General features: G+C 40.1%; 1 protein-coding gene across 1 annotated transcript; it reads left to right on the top strand.

Annotated features, from left to right (window-relative positions):
- Nucleotides 1-378: 378 nt before the first annotated feature.
- On the top strand, nucleotides 379-13,933 carry Nupl2 (nucleoporin like 2). The gene is made up of 7 exons (XM_013024401.1): nucleotides 379-592; nucleotides 1,273-1,501; nucleotides 2,586-2,680; nucleotides 6,623-6,699; nucleotides 7,664-7,750; nucleotides 11,997-12,081; nucleotides 13,042-13,933. Exons 1-7 carry the CDS (start codon nucleotides 472-474, stop codon nucleotides 13,593-13,595), a joined length of 1,248 nt encoding a protein of 415 aa, XP_012879855.1. The 5' UTR covers nucleotides 379-471; the 3' UTR covers nucleotides 13,596-13,933.
- The last annotated feature ends 1,004 nt before the right edge of the window (nucleotides 13,934-14,937 follow it).

The raw sequence follows: 14,937 nt of genomic DNA, 5'->3' as shown, positions 1-14,937 counted from the left end.
GCAAAGTGTCCTAAGTGTTTCCTGTTCACAGCTGCCTTCTTTCTCCTCCCCTTACTCATCCAGACGTCTGGCTGGGCAAGACTTTGTCACCCCAGAGTTTTTACTTTTTCGGCAGTTACAAACGAAAAGAACCACTCGATCTCTGAGATCCATTCCAACCCTCTCCTCAGAACCTTTGCTTAAGTTTGCTAATTTCCATCCCGCACGCGGGCCAACCGTTTATCTTTTCTCGAGGTTACGGTTCAAACAGCAGCGCCCAACGTACCAGCACAGTCCCGCCCTTCTCGAATTTTTATTGGCTAAAATTCACGCTTCTCATTGCATTGTGGGCGGGACAAGAGGGGAACAGCCTTTCCCGGCGCATGGCGATGACGCCACAGTGGCGCGACCAAGTCTTCCGTTGCTTAGTCTTGTGGTCTCACCGGCTGCTGCCAACTAACCGATGACTGCTCCGCCGGCGACGCCGTCGTAATGACCATTTGTCAATTCTTCCTTCAGGGCAGGTGTCGCTTTGGAGACCGGTGCTGGAATGAACACCCCGGAGCCCGGAGTGCGGGTGGGGCGCGGCAGCAACCGCAGCCACAGGCCTCAGGTGACGTTTCCCGTTGTCCACGGCCACCGGCCCCAGCCGGGAACGGCCTTGCGTTGGGGTCCTGCTGGTGGGGTCCGGACACCCCCTGTCTGCCCCCCAGGAGCCCCAGATTGGCGTCGCGCCGCCCCGCTATGGTCAGTGACGCGGACGGCCCCGCGTCGCTGCCCTCTCCAGGCCCACCGGGCGCCGCTCTGCGTGGTGGTCGGATGCTCTCCTCCCGGAGTTGGGCAAGTCGGGTTTTGCCGAGTACCTGTGGGCCAGGGTTTGGCCCCCGATGCTAGTGCCAAACAGTGAGTATCAAAATTAGAAGTATGAATCCAAGCCGCGGTGTGCGGGGGTCGTGGTAGTGGTCGGGAGAACTCGCGTGTGGCGACCCCGGACTCCGCCTTGAAGACCCTAAAGAATATTTGATCTTCTCTCTAGACACCAAGAAGCTGATTTTTATTATATTTTCTGGGGGGGGGGGAGAGAAGCAAACTATGTAGGTCAGAATCTTCATTTGAGGGAAGTGGCAAATTCATTTGAAAATGAAAGGTAGTCACCTCTCAGAAAAATGCGCACATATGTTTAAAATTTTAGGATAACATTAGGAGGGTTAAACTAGACCTAATGAGAAAAATGTAATTTAAGATTTGAAAGAGAAGTCCCCAGTAAGTGTGTGATTTTATTGTTTGTTTTAGGTAATAACAGGCGTGGATGGAATGGCACCAGCCAGAGATACTCCAGTGTCATCCAGCCATCTAGTTTTTCCAAATCCACACCATGGGGAGGCAGCAGAGATCAAGAAAAGCCATCGTTCAATTCTTTTGATTCTGGAACTTCAACTAGCAGGAACAGAGGTTTTGGATTATCTCAGAACCCATTTGCTTCAACTGCCTCTGAGGAGCAGAAAGAAGAAAAGAAACTTCTGTAAGTGAAAGTTTTCATCACTACCAATTTGCCCATTTTCCATAAGCATAGTTTGTTTGTTTGTTGTTGTTGTTGTTGTTGATTTTTTTAAAAAAAGTAATCTGGGGCTGGGAAGGTGGCTCAGTGGTAAAACGCTTGCCTTGCATGCATGAGGCCCTGGGTTCGATTCCTCAGCACCGCATAAGCAAAAAGAAAAAGAGCCAAAAGTGGCGCTGTGGCTCAAGTGGTATAGTGCTAGCCTTGAGCTGAAGAGCTGAGGGACAGTGCCCAGGCCCAGAGTTCAGGCCCCACGACCGGACCAAAAAAAAAAAAGGTAATCTAAGATGGGCATCAGTGGCTCATGCCTGTAATTCTAGCTACTCAAGAGGCTGAGATCTGATCTTGATTCAGATCTACCAGTACAGACACAGAAGTCCATGAAAATCTTAACTCTGATTAACACCCTCCCCCTCCCCCCCAAAATACAACCTGGAAGTAGAGCTGTGGCTCAAGTGATAGAACACTAACCTTGAGCACAAAAACTCATGGACAACATCTATGCCTGTTCAATCCCCAGGAACAGCATACACAAAAAAGTAATCTCTTATTTAGAAACAGATAAATCAAGAAAAGAAAATTACCCATGATCTTATCACAGATCTAATTACTGTTTTGTTATGTATCCTCTAGATTTTATTTCACTTAAAAGTACATCTTTTTCCATATTAGTAGAATGTTTTTGTAGGCTTGATTATGCATTTTCCACTTTCTAATGATAACATTATACTATGAATATCTTCTCTAAGACTAGTTCTGCTAAAGATGATTAGAAATTGTGAACTTCTTTACAAAGTATCAGGTAATCTAGAATATAATGTAATCTTCATGACCAATATCATCAATCTTTCTAAAAATTATACTTTAGTTACCTTACTGTACTGATTTTGTTTTCCTTCATTATTGTTTGGTAGATTTATGGTATTCCTAAAGAACATTAGTGGTAAAATTCATGACCAGCGCCAAAATAGTCTCACCAATAATTTCATAAATAATAAATCTTAATGAGCAAGTGAATAACCACTCTTCATTCCCCCTGCTTTTTCAGGGAAGGAATTGTAAAAGATATGGAAGTTTGGGAATCATCAGGGCAGTGGATGTTTTCTGCCTATTCACCAATGAAAAAGAAACCTAATATTTCAGGTAACTAAATTCTAAGTTCAAATTAATGTGTTTTGGGTTGTTTGTTTGGTGGTCTGGGAATCAAACCTGGGGTCTCACTAACACCAAGATCATAATTACACAGACATTAACTTTAAATACAAACTTAGCTTCAATTAGGACACTTAAGACCTTGTTTATAGTATTCAAAAAATAATTCAGATTGAGGTTGGAGAATGTAGTTCTTTTTCTTTTTTGTCAGTTAAGGGGGCTAAACTCTGGGCCTGGGCCCTGTCTTTCAGCTCTTCAGCTCAAGGCTAGTGCCCTACCACTTGAGCCACAGTGCCACTTCAAGTTTTTTTTTGGCTTACATGGTGCTGAGGAATCAAGCCCAGGGCCTCATGCATGCTAGGCAAGCACTCTACCACTGAGCTAACTTCAAGCCCCAGAGTAGTAGTTCTTTTAAGATATATAGTATATAGTTCTTATGGAAAAGAAATAGTAAAAAGAAGACCCACCACAGTTCTAATTCCATATACCTAAAAAGTTCTGCTTTCTTAGTACCTAGTATGTAAAACTTCCTAATCTTCTGGCTGCCTGCAATGAAGACAAAGAATTACAGATCCTGCCTGCCATTAAAGCATTAACTTCCTGGTTCTAGTCATTCTTTCTTGTGTTTTCTTCTAAGAATAGTTACTTTTCATAAACCATGTTGAGTCCTGTCATGGAAATAATGTTTGAAGATGACCTACAGAGATGCCATTTTCTTTTGACCCTAGTCCCTTTCTGGGCTGAAACCTAAACCAACAGGCTTTTCCAAGCCTACTTTGAGCAGCCCTGAGCCTTTGTCCTATTGTATAAATAGCTAGCAGATGGTAGATATCTATGCACCAGAATTCTAGGATCACCACTCTGTCTCAGCTCTATCTCCTCTTTCCTCTTTCTCTGTGATTATAGCATGCTTTAATCATTCTTTTATTCATTTAACAAATATTTAGTGAATTTATATTGTGCCATGTTCTATGTTCCAAGTGCTAGTGACATAGTAGTAAGCTAGGTAAACAAAATTTCACCCTTATGATGCTTAGGTCTTGGAGAAGGGAAACAAGAAACAATGCAAATAGGTAATTTTAAATAGTGATGTTTTAGACAGGAAATAAAATAGTAATGAGCCTTTAATAAGTTCAAATATTAGTACTTCAAGTATTAAGTCTTAATCAGTTCAAAAGTAAAGCTGATGCCTAAGGCCTTAAACAGTGATTCTCAGAATGTAAAATGTAGATACTGAGTAGGCTGCCATATAAAATGTTAGATACACAGTTAACATTTCAGACAAACCAGTAGAGAGAGAGAGAGAGAGAGTGTGTGTGTGTGTGTGTGTGTGTGTGTGTGTGTGTTTGCGCGCGTGCGCGCGCGCTGTGCCTTAGCTCTTTCACTGAAGGCTGGTATTCTATCACCTGAGCTATAGCTCCATTTCAGGTTTTTTTTCTGGTTAATTAGAGATACTAGTCTCACAGACTTTTTTTTGCCTAGGCTGGCTTCAAACTTCATTCCTCATATTGCAGCCTCCTGAGTAGCTAGGATTACAGGCATGAGTCACCAGCACCCAGCCCCAAAATAATATTTTAATATATGTGTAATATGTAATATTTGAAACATACTCATGTTTTATAATGTATTATGTTTGAAATTACCTGGACATCCTATATTTTTATTTGCTAAATCTGACACCCATTCCCTGAGATTTCTTTAAGAATTATATAAGTAAAAATCTTTTTAAAGTAATAAGAAATCAATTGCTTTTTTTCACTGTGTTGACATTTGTATTTTGGTATAAAAGCATTGATAAGTAAAACTGTTACACTTGTATCTTAGTGTGAATCAAATCACAGATAACAAATTACTAGCTGACTATAGTAGTTGCAGTAAAGAAAAATTTTACATGCCATTTGAAGGTAATGAAGGAATAAAAATAACATAAAAATAACTAAGTCTTGTCACTTCAGTATATGTGTTAAGTACTATATGACAAGATGGTAAATCCAATGAAGACCTTCTGCCCATTCTCAAGTGTGATATGTGTCTTAAGGGAAAAATGCCTATGTGTAGCCATCCTCTTTTTTCCAGACCTTTCTTTATTGGAAAGGACAACTATGATTATTAGACTTAGGTATTTGGCAGACATATTCTAAAAAAAATGAGTAAATAAATGGAATGAGCCTGTCACTTCAAATAAAAAAAGACAGCATTTATTGCCAATGGTAAAATTCAAGCTTTTGTGCAACACTTAGAATTGTGGTAAACTTTTTTCTCACTATGAGCATAATAGCTTCTTAATAATCCAGATCTCTTATAATGACATTGAAGTCAACACTAACAAATGTGAGGGAGGGCAGTTTGTTGTTATTCTGTTTTGCCATTCTTTTTCATTACCATATATTAGTTGTACAAGGGAGGATTTTGTATAATATTTCCATACATGTTTACAATGTATTACAGTCTCATCCCCTCTACCACATTCTCTTTACTCGCTTCCCCAAAACAATTTCATTTCTACTTTTTTTTTTATTGGTTGTAGGGCTTGAACTCTGGGCCTGGGCACTGTCTCTGAGCTTGAGGTCCTGAAGACATCTATTATAAGTCATAAATTAACCTTTCCCATGCAGCTAGAATAATGCTCCTTTGTTCCACCATTGTAAAAAAAATTTGGGGGGGGGGTCCAGTCATGGGGCCTGAACTCTAGAACTGGGCGCTGTCCTTCAGCTCTTCAGCTCAAGGCTAGCACCCTACCCCTTGAGCCACAGCGCCACTTTCGGCTCTTTTTCTTTTTGCTTATGTGGTGCTGAGGAATCAAACCCAGGGCCTCATGCATGCAAGGCAAGTGTTTTACCACTGAGCCACCTTCCCAGCCCTACCATTGTAAAAATTAAGAAAGTAGTTACTCAAGTCATTTCCTGTGTTCTGTAGTTCAGATAAGGAATTTGGTTGATCACCAGGTTTAAGTTAGATTCCTGGGAGGAATAGGCAATAACTACGAGGACAGTGTTCATGACTAAGGTAATGAATACATTTCCTATCAAGCATTGTTACCTCTTTCTTTGTTTTTCCCCTACAATCCCTTCCCACCCCACCTCTCCCACTCCTCCCTCCCCCCCAAGTTGTAAAGTTGTTTTCAACATAGTGTCTTGTACATCTCATTAACTTTAACATTTTTATATTGTTAGGTAAAAGTAATTAAAATAATACTATATAAATACCTATATACCACAGAATCTTACAAATAGCAAAAACTCCGCAATACAGAATTAAATTTTTTTTTAAACCCATGATACAGTGAAGCTGCAATAAGTGAACCACAATACAGCAAGGGGGTGGCTGTGTGTGTGTGTGTGTGTGTGTGTGTGGCTGTGTGGCTGCACAGCTCAGCCTTAAGCTTGTTAGGTAAGTGTTCTACCACATGAGCCACACACCATAGCCCTTTTGTGGGGGAGGAGGCTTTTAGCTATTTTTCAGGTGGGATCTTGTATTTTTGCCTAGGAATAGCCTTAGATCTTTCAAGCATCTGGGACCACACATCTGACTTACTTTTTGAGATTGGGTCTTGCTAACTTTTCTGCCCACACTGGCCTCAAAACTATCTTCTCAGTCTCTACTTGCATTTGCAGATATGAACCACCATGCCTGGCATCATTTGCCTTTTAGTTTTGTTTATTGTAGACTGTGACAGAAATGTTTTACACTGAAGTTTGAATGTGTATGTTGATAAATCTCTCATTATTGTTTCTGCTCCACTTAGCTTTAGAAAATTCTTGCCTATTCAAAGTAACTATTCTAATTTTTTATACTTTACTAAACATCAGAATGAAAACTTTGAATTTTTTCCTTATGATTATGAAAATCTTAATGATAATCAACGTTAGCATATTTTCTTGTTTAGCACTTCAAACATTACTGTCACAATTATTGGTCTGATTCCTCACTCAGGTTTTACAGACATTTCGCCAGAGGAATTGAGATTTGAGTACCTTAACTTCTTAACCAGCAATAACTTACAGAGTTATGTAAGTTTGTTTACTGTTCATCTACTTCAGTAGTAAATTGGCTGTCAATTACTATGTTCTGTGTTTGTAGTGGCTTACTTGTATTTCAGCAATGCAGTCTGCTGATTTTTTTTAAGGTCAATACTTTTAGAAGTTGTCTTCTAGATTATTTTCTTTGAAATTGGCTAGCTACTTAAATTGATAATAATTTTGGCAGTGGTAACAGGAATATTGTTTTTAATAACAAATTACCCACCCTCCAGACTCAGAAATCAAATGTTTTTTTATTGTTTGATAAACACTTACTGAACATTTGTTAGGTATGGATGCCATGATGAATTCTAGGGAAGGTGAAATGAAGCTGGGCACCAGTGGCTCATGACTGTAATCATAGCTACTCAAGAGGCTGAGATCTGAGGATTGTGGATCAAAGCCAACCTAGGCAGCAAAGCCCATCAGACTCTAGTACACTACCAAAAAGCTAGACATAAACTATGGGTAAATGGTAGAGCCCTAGCCTTGAGCAAAAGAAGCTCAGGGATAGTGCCCAGTCATGAGTTTAAGGCCCAGTACTGGTGTGACCATACACACACACCAAAAACAAAATCCCCAAACAGATGAAGCTGGAACAGTGGCTCACACCTATGGTTCATGTCTGTGGTGCTAGCTACTCAGTTGGCTGAGATTTGAAGCTCATGGTTTAAGCCAGCCTAAGCAGGAAAATCCATAATTTCTTATCTGAAAAAAAAAAAGCAAAAACCTGGACGTGAAGGTATGGCCCAAGTAGTAGAATGCCAGCCTTGAGTGAAAAAACTGAGGGACAATGATTAAGCACTGAGTTCAAGCCTTCATTCTGGCCTTCTCTCCCTTCCCCTTCTCCTCCCAAAAAAACCTGTTACGTGAACTTTTTGTGATTTTTGGCAAATGATGTGTAGAAATTAACCACTCAATATTGAGTTAAAATCTTTTTGTTTTTTCTCTTCAGCTCACCTCTGTCCAACAGTTAATAAATCAGTGGAGGAATAGGATAAATGAATTGAAGAGTCTAAATACTTCGACTAAAGTAGCTCTGGTGAGTACCTGAGTGTTGTTCAGGGAAGTAGTTTATTGGTGTTCTTTTGCAGGATATTTCACCTTGAGTTTAGAGTGCAAAGCACAAAAAACATAAATATTCATGGACATCAACATAAGTATATACCTGTGTACATAATTTTATATGTGGATAAACAGCACATGAATCTAAGGGACTATTTAGGAGGAGAAGGAGAAGTGAAGAAGGAAAAAGAAAGATGGAGGGTGAGTAGTTTTGTAATATAATGCAAGTTTATATGAAAACATCATAAAGAACCTTAATGAGATCTATTGATAAATAAAGAGTTGGGGGTTGGACAAGAGAAACAGGTTCCATAAGAGGAGGTACTAGTTAGGAGGACTTAGATGACAGGAGGTTGAATTGAGATAAGATTGTGTCCATCTCTTAAAATAGAACGTGAAACTTGTTGAAATTGTTTTGGGAAAGGGGAAGAAAAAGTGATAAAGGAGTGAGATGGATTGTAATACATTGTAAATGTGAACATGCAAGTGAAATCCTCCTCTGTATAATCTTTTCTGTATAACTAATTTAAAAAAACCTGTTAAAAAAATAAAATAAAATAACCTGTTAAAATTAGGATACATACATTTTCACAGTATCATTTAGAGTGGAGATCCTAGAATTGTTTTCTCTCTTATTCCTTCGTCAGTAGGGATAGCTGTGTGTGGTGACCTGTGACCTATAATAGAACTTTAGAAACAGGCCAAGCTGAACACCAGTGGCTAATACTCAGGAGTTTGAGATCTGAGGATCATGGTTTGAAGCCTGCAAAGTCTGTGACACTCTTATTTCCAGTTAGCCACCAAAAAGCTAGAGATGGAGGAGTTGCTCAAGTGATGAGAGCCTTGAGAAAAACAAAAAACAAAAGTTAAAAAGTTAAAAAACAAAAAAGTTAAGAGATAGCACCCAGGCCCTGAGTTCAAGGTCCAGCACTGACACTAAAGAAAAAGGAAAGAAGAAAACTGTAGGTAGAAGATCATGAGTCAGAAGCCAGGATGGATTACATAATGAATCTATCTCAACTCCCCAAAGTAGAAGAAGAGGAGGAAAGAAAATAGGTACAATTTTGCTTTTTTAAAAGTTTTTTTTAGGCTGAGCACCAGTGGCTCACTCCTATAATTGTAGCTACTCAGAAGGCTGAGATCTGAGGAGCACAATTTGGAGCCAGCCTGGGCAGAAAAGTACCTGTGAGACTCTTTAACTGAAGTGCCACTGTGGCTCAACTGGTAGAGCACTAGCCTTGAGCACAAAGAGGCTCAGGGACAGAACTGAAGCCTCACATTGACAAGAAAAAAAAAAGTTTTTAGGATAAAGCTTTTAACTTTGATAGTACTAGTTTTGAAAATTGGGAAATACCATATAAATTCAAGTATTTAGAGTTATCTGTATTTAAAAAGGAATTACTTGGCCAGGTACCAGTAGCACATGCTTGTAATCCTAGCTACTCAGGAAGCTGAGATCTGAGAATCACAATTCAAAACCAGCCCAATAGGAAGGTCTGTGAGACTCATCTTCAGTTAACCACCAAAAAGCTAGAAATAGAGCTGTGGCTCAAGTGGTAGAACATTAGCTAACACTAACAAAAGCTCAGGGAACAGTAACCCAATCCCTGAGTTTAAGCCCTAGAAAAACACACACACACATGCGCACACACACATGCGCACGGAAGGGTGTGGGTAAAGGTGAGGGTGGGAGACAGGGAAATTTTTTGAAAAATAATCTGAATATACATTGAGACTTAGGTGACTTAGGTGTACTATTTTGACCCAAGGACACTAACCACAGGTTAGTGGTCCCCTTTGTTTCCCAGGATACATAGTCCTGACTAGACTCCTGGTGAAAGCTTTCAGTTATACCATTTGGCAATACTGGGGTTTGAACTCAGGCACTCTGAGTTGAGCCATGTCTCCAGCCCCAAGTTGTAATGTCAGCTGAATTTAGTAGGACTTTTGGAAATATTATATCCCTAGGTTGACTGGGCCCCTCAACATTAATAAGAGTTGATGAGATAGGGCTGAGTCTAAGGAACTGCAGAAACTCCCTCAGAACTGGAAGTTCTTTGTTCTTTGCTTCTCTCCTCCGGCCCTTCCATCCTCAGCTGGCTAAGCATGTGTCAGTAATTTGTTCCTTTTCCTGAAGAGCATTGCATTGTATGCATATATTATGATTTGTTTATCTGTTTACCTATTAGTGTTAGCTGTGGAACAGTCGCCTGGGACAGAAAGTAAGAAAAGACTAGGAAGACACAAAGAGAAATTTTTAACAATAGTGTTCTGATCTTGATTATGGTGAGGACTGTAAGTGTGTTCAAATTTGTGTGTGCGTGTGTATGTGTGTGTGTGTGTGTGTGTGTATGTGTGTATGTGTGTGTATTGGAGTTTCCAAATGAGAATTCCACCTGCTTAATTAGGAGAATCTTGGAGGGAGTCAGCAAAAAGTTCCTTGAAAAGGGCATTAAAATTTTGCTTAGTGGAGGTGAAAAAGCCTAAGAATATTTTTAAGGGATAAAAGATGCTTAATGAATTTTAGTGGTGAACTTTTAATACTTGTAATCCACTTTTTCAAACATGAAAGTAGTCTAAATATTATCTAAAATACTATCTAGCTTGCTTGATAAATGCAGCTATAACCTTAATAGACACTGTTTGCTTGTTTTTGTTTTTGGTGGTACTGAGGTTTGAACTCAGAGTTCATGCCTGTTGAAGGTAGGTGTTCTGTCACTGAGCTATACCTCCAGCTCCTTTTGCACTATTTGATGTTAGAGTATTAGTTTGAATCTAGACCAGCCTGAACCATGATCCTCCTATTTATGCTACCTACTGTAGCTAAAATGGCAGATATGTGCCACTATGTCCAGCTTTCCTATAGAGCTGGAGGTCTTGTGGACTCTGCCCAGATTGGCCTGGCCCAGTCTTTTTTTTTATCTCAGTCTCCCATATTGGTGGGATGGCAGGTATATATTACTTTGCCAAGCTATTAGTTGAGATGGGGTCTCAACAAATGTTTTCCTGTGCTAGCCTTGACTTAAACAATTCTCCTGATCTTTACCTCTCAAGTAGCTAGGATTGCAAGTATAAGCTACCAGCTCTCAAGTGAAGTTTTTGTTTTGTTTTGGTTTGTTTTTTCCTTACATCAATACAAGGGGGAATCTCATTGTCACATTTCCACACATGTTTGCAATGTTTTCCAATTGTTCTCACCCATTCTTTCACTCTTGAGAAGTTTTGAGGTTTTTTTGTTTTGATGCCTGTCTTGGGGCTTAAACTCAGAGCTTAGGTACTGTCCTTGAGCCTTTTTTGCTCAAGGCTGGTACTCTAGCAGTTGCCCATATATATACACATATATTTTCACCCCATGGGCTAGAGGTGTGTCAAGGCCCTGAACTCAAATCTCAGTCACACACAGAAGAAAATTATTATTATACTATTTTGTACTCTTTGTAGAAATTTAGAGAGTATAAAATTAAAAGCATCCATAATTACTCAGACAGAGATAGTCTCCCTCATTTTTTTGTGTTTGGTTTTTTGTGTGTGGGTACTGAGGCTTGAACTTGGGGTCTTAGATTCTTGGTAAGCTCTCCCCCCCTCCACTCCGGTCAGTTGTGGGGCTTGAACTCTGGGCTTGGGCGTTGTCCCTGCCCTCTTCAGCTCAAGGTGAGCACTCTAACACTTGAGCCAAAGCGCCACTTCTGGTTTTCTAGTAGTTTATTGGAGGTGAGTCTCAAGGACTTTCCTGCCCGGGCTAGCTTTGAACCTCGATCCTCAGATCTCAGCCTCAGGATTACAGGTGTAAGCCATTGGAGCCCAGCTTTGCTTAGCTCTTTTGCTCAAGTTGACATTCCCCCAACTTGTACCACACCCTCATTTGCTGCTTTTTACTGGTTAATTGGAGATAAGAGTCTCATGCTTCTTTGCCTGGGCTGTCTTCAAACCTCAGATCTTAGCCTCCTAAGTTGCTAAAATTATAGGTGTGAACCACTACTGCCCAGCACTATTTATTTCTTGATGTATATTTTTATGTATATTCATATTTTGATTGGTATTATATTTTATATAATATTCTGTTCTGTTCAACCTACTATGGGTATATTTCCATGTTAAACATTGAACACCACATTCAATGTTTAAATGTATGTTTTAAATTTTGAGTTTGGCTGTAAAGTGTGTACAAAGCTGCTTAAGAATTGTTCATAAAGCACATAATTATTTGCATATTCTTTTTAAAGCTCTCTGATACAAAGGATGGAGCAAATCCAGTGAGCCCACCCTTTGGCTTTGGAAGTGGGCAAGTAGGAACATTTGGGGCATCAGGTAAGTATAAAGCAATGCAAGATTTCACTGATTCAGAGAAGTAAAATTTCATAACTTTTGGGTTATAAAATCTGAATCACATTTCAAATCACTCTTGCAATTAATGTCAACTTCCATTAGGAAGCCTCAGAAACATTTGTAGAAAGCAGGCCAGGATGGACATGTGTTTTGAAAGGCACTCAGCTCAGGTTGTAAAAGTACACTCTTAAGAGCCAGGCAGCAGTGGCTCACACCTTACTCCTAGCTCCTCAGGAGGCTGAGATCTGAGGATAGGTCAAAGCCAACCTGGGTGGGAATGTCCATGAGACTTTTATCTCCATTTAACCACTAGAAAACTGGAATTGGAACTATGGCTAAAAGTGGTAGAGCATTAGCCTTAAGCAAAAGAGCTCAGGAAAAGTGCCCAGGCCTGGGTTCAAGCCTCATGACCCACCAACATAAAAAAAGTACACTTTAAGAATTTTTCTCAGGAGTTTCATAGGAATTCACAGCTGTGTTAGCAACACCTTTGAAAATGTTCTTGTCGTTATAAAGCTGTCAGATGACAGCTCTGGTGAGAGAGATTGGCAAAACAAAGGGGAAATCACTGTTGTCCTTGAGATTTCTTGTGGGTGCAAGTAATGCACAGTAGCAGAAACAACAGGGAATTGGGAGTGTAGTGGTTCATTCTGACCTTTCATTTTCATTCTTCCAGTAAGCCCTTTCTCAGTATCCAGACATGGCAGACATACGAGAAAAGGGTCCTGTGGCTACATTTTTTTTTTCCTCTCAAGGCTAGGACTCTACCACTTTTTTTTTTTTTTTTTTGTCGGTCGTGGGGCTTGAACTCTGGGCCCGGGCGCTGTCCCTCAGCTCTTCAGCTCAAGGCGAGCGCTCTACCGCTTGAGCTACAGCGCCACTTCCCGTGGCTACATTTTTTTACTCTACCAAATTGTTGTTTCCATTTTCTGTGTTTTGTAGGTTTTCCCGTGAATAGCAGCAGCAGTGGCAGTGCTCAGAACTTTAGTTTTAAAACAAACCCTGGATTTGGCACAAACCCTGGAAGCCCATCTGTGTTTGGTAGTCCTCCAGCATTTGGAGCTGTCCCCTCTGGCAGTTCTGCCATCTCAGCTTCCACTCCAGCTTTTGGATTCAGGAAACCTGATGTCACATCTGCAGCTGCATTTTCATTTAAGAGCCCTGCGGCTTCTGGTTTTGAGTCACCTGGATTTTCAGGATTTCCAGCAGGCCCCATAGGGGCTCCAGCCTTTGGAAGCAGCAGTGCCGCGGCTGGCTTTGGTAGTCCTAGTTCTCAGTCTCACACTGTGTTATCTAAGCAACCTAATGACATCTTCGGAGGTAGCAGTGGTTCCACCTCTCTCCCAGTCTCAAATGTCATCATCACTACACAGAATGAATTATTTACACCCAGGGATCAACTGACAGCGGAAGAACTGGAGCAATATCAATCCAAGAAATTTACGCTGGGAAGAATTCCTTTAAAACCTCCACCTATGGAACTCCTAAGCATCTAAAGGGTAATTTTAAATACAGAATAGAATAGCTTTTCTATTTTTTTAGTTTTTTTTGTGGTTTAGGGGATCAAACTTGAGCTTTATGTGTGCTGGGTAAGCACTTTTACCTCCGAGCTATACCCTCAATCCTAAGAATAGATTTTGAAGTTATTCTGTGTGATTCATATGAAAGAGCAAAAGTACACACACACACACACACACATTGTGCGTGAGGAATATAACTTTGGATAATTTTAGTAATTTTAAAGTTTTTTTCCTTAAGCCTAACTAAACAAAACATACCTCCCAGGTTTAAAAAAACAACAAAACAAAAACATCATGCAAGGGATGATTTTTTTTTTTTTGGTACTGTAATCATGAGCAGAACTGAAAAACATTAAATAATTTTTTCATTGTGTACTGTCTCTTTAAAGCTTATATTATGTAAGCCCTATGATCAAACTTAGGGCTAAGCAAGTACTCTGAGGTACATCACAGCCCCTGATTTTTTTTTAATGTAAATAGTATTACCTAAGAAAAGGTATGTAAGCCAGATCATATCTGGAAAGGAGTCAGTCCACAAAGGATTCAATTTCTGATATAGTCTATGAAGAACTTATCTCCAACTAACAGTAGTAAAATCCTAGAATTTTCCTGCCCCTATACTACCTATAGATTGATGTCTTTGTCTTTTCCTGCTGCTATAAGAAAACATCTGAGCCTGTGTAATGTATAAAGAACAGAAATTTATTCTTCATAGTTGTCAAAGGTAGAAATTTCAAGGTGTGGGTTTGCTTTAGTTCTGTTGAGTGCCTGAACTCCTTCCAGCCTTCCAAGATGGTACCTTGTTGCTGCATGCTCACATGGCAGAGAGAAAATGACAATAACAACAACAAAAACCATGAATGCTGTGTCCTCATAGGATCAGTGGAAAGGAACAAGCCTGTTTTCTGAAGCCTATAGAGATTGAATCCCTTTTTTAAAAGCCCTACTTTTAGTAGTAGAACATTGTTGATTCAGTGAAGAAATATAGAGAAGCACATAGACAAATCCTGGTCCTAGCAATTGATTACAGGTATCCTCAGGTCCTAATTGAACTTTGCTGTTCCCTTTCAGCTCTCAAAAGGTTACAAATAAAGGGCTCACTTGCTAAATGTGCCTGAATATGGGAAGGGTGCTTGATTAGTATACCCAGACAGGCTGGGTGTTGATGGCTCATGCCTATAACCCTAGCTATTCAGGAGGTTGAGATCTGAGGAGACCCAATTCCAGCAGAAAAGTCCCTGAGACTTTTTTTTTTTTTTTTGGTCCAGTCCTGGGGCTTGAACTCTGGGCCTGGGCACTGTCCCTCAGCTCTTCAGCT

Source organism: Dipodomys ordii, unplaced genomic scaffold (genome assembly GCF_000151885.1).
Source record: "Dipodomys ordii isolate 6190 unplaced genomic scaffold, Dord_2.0 Scaffold76, whole genome shotgun sequence".
NCBI lineage: Eukaryota > Metazoa > Chordata > Mammalia > Rodentia > Heteromyidae > Dipodomys > Dipodomys ordii.
Note: the sequence above shows the minus strand (reverse complement) of the source record. Positions and strands in the feature narration are given on the sequence as shown.

Excerpts from the sequence above, each read along its gene's own strand:
- Nupl2 (XM_013024401.1), top strand. The coding sequence starts at position 472 with ATGACCATTTGTCAATTCTTCCTTCAGGGCAGGTGTCGCTTTGGAGAC. Across the intron at positions 593-1,272 it reads ACCGCAGCCACAGGCCTCAG|GTAATAACAGGCGTGGATGG; the intron begins GTGACGTTTCCC and ends TGTTTGTTTTAG. Across the intron at positions 7,751-11,996 it reads CTTCGACTAAAGTAGCTCTG|CTCTCTGATACAAAGGATGG; the intron begins GTGAGTACCTGA and ends TTCTTTTTAAAG.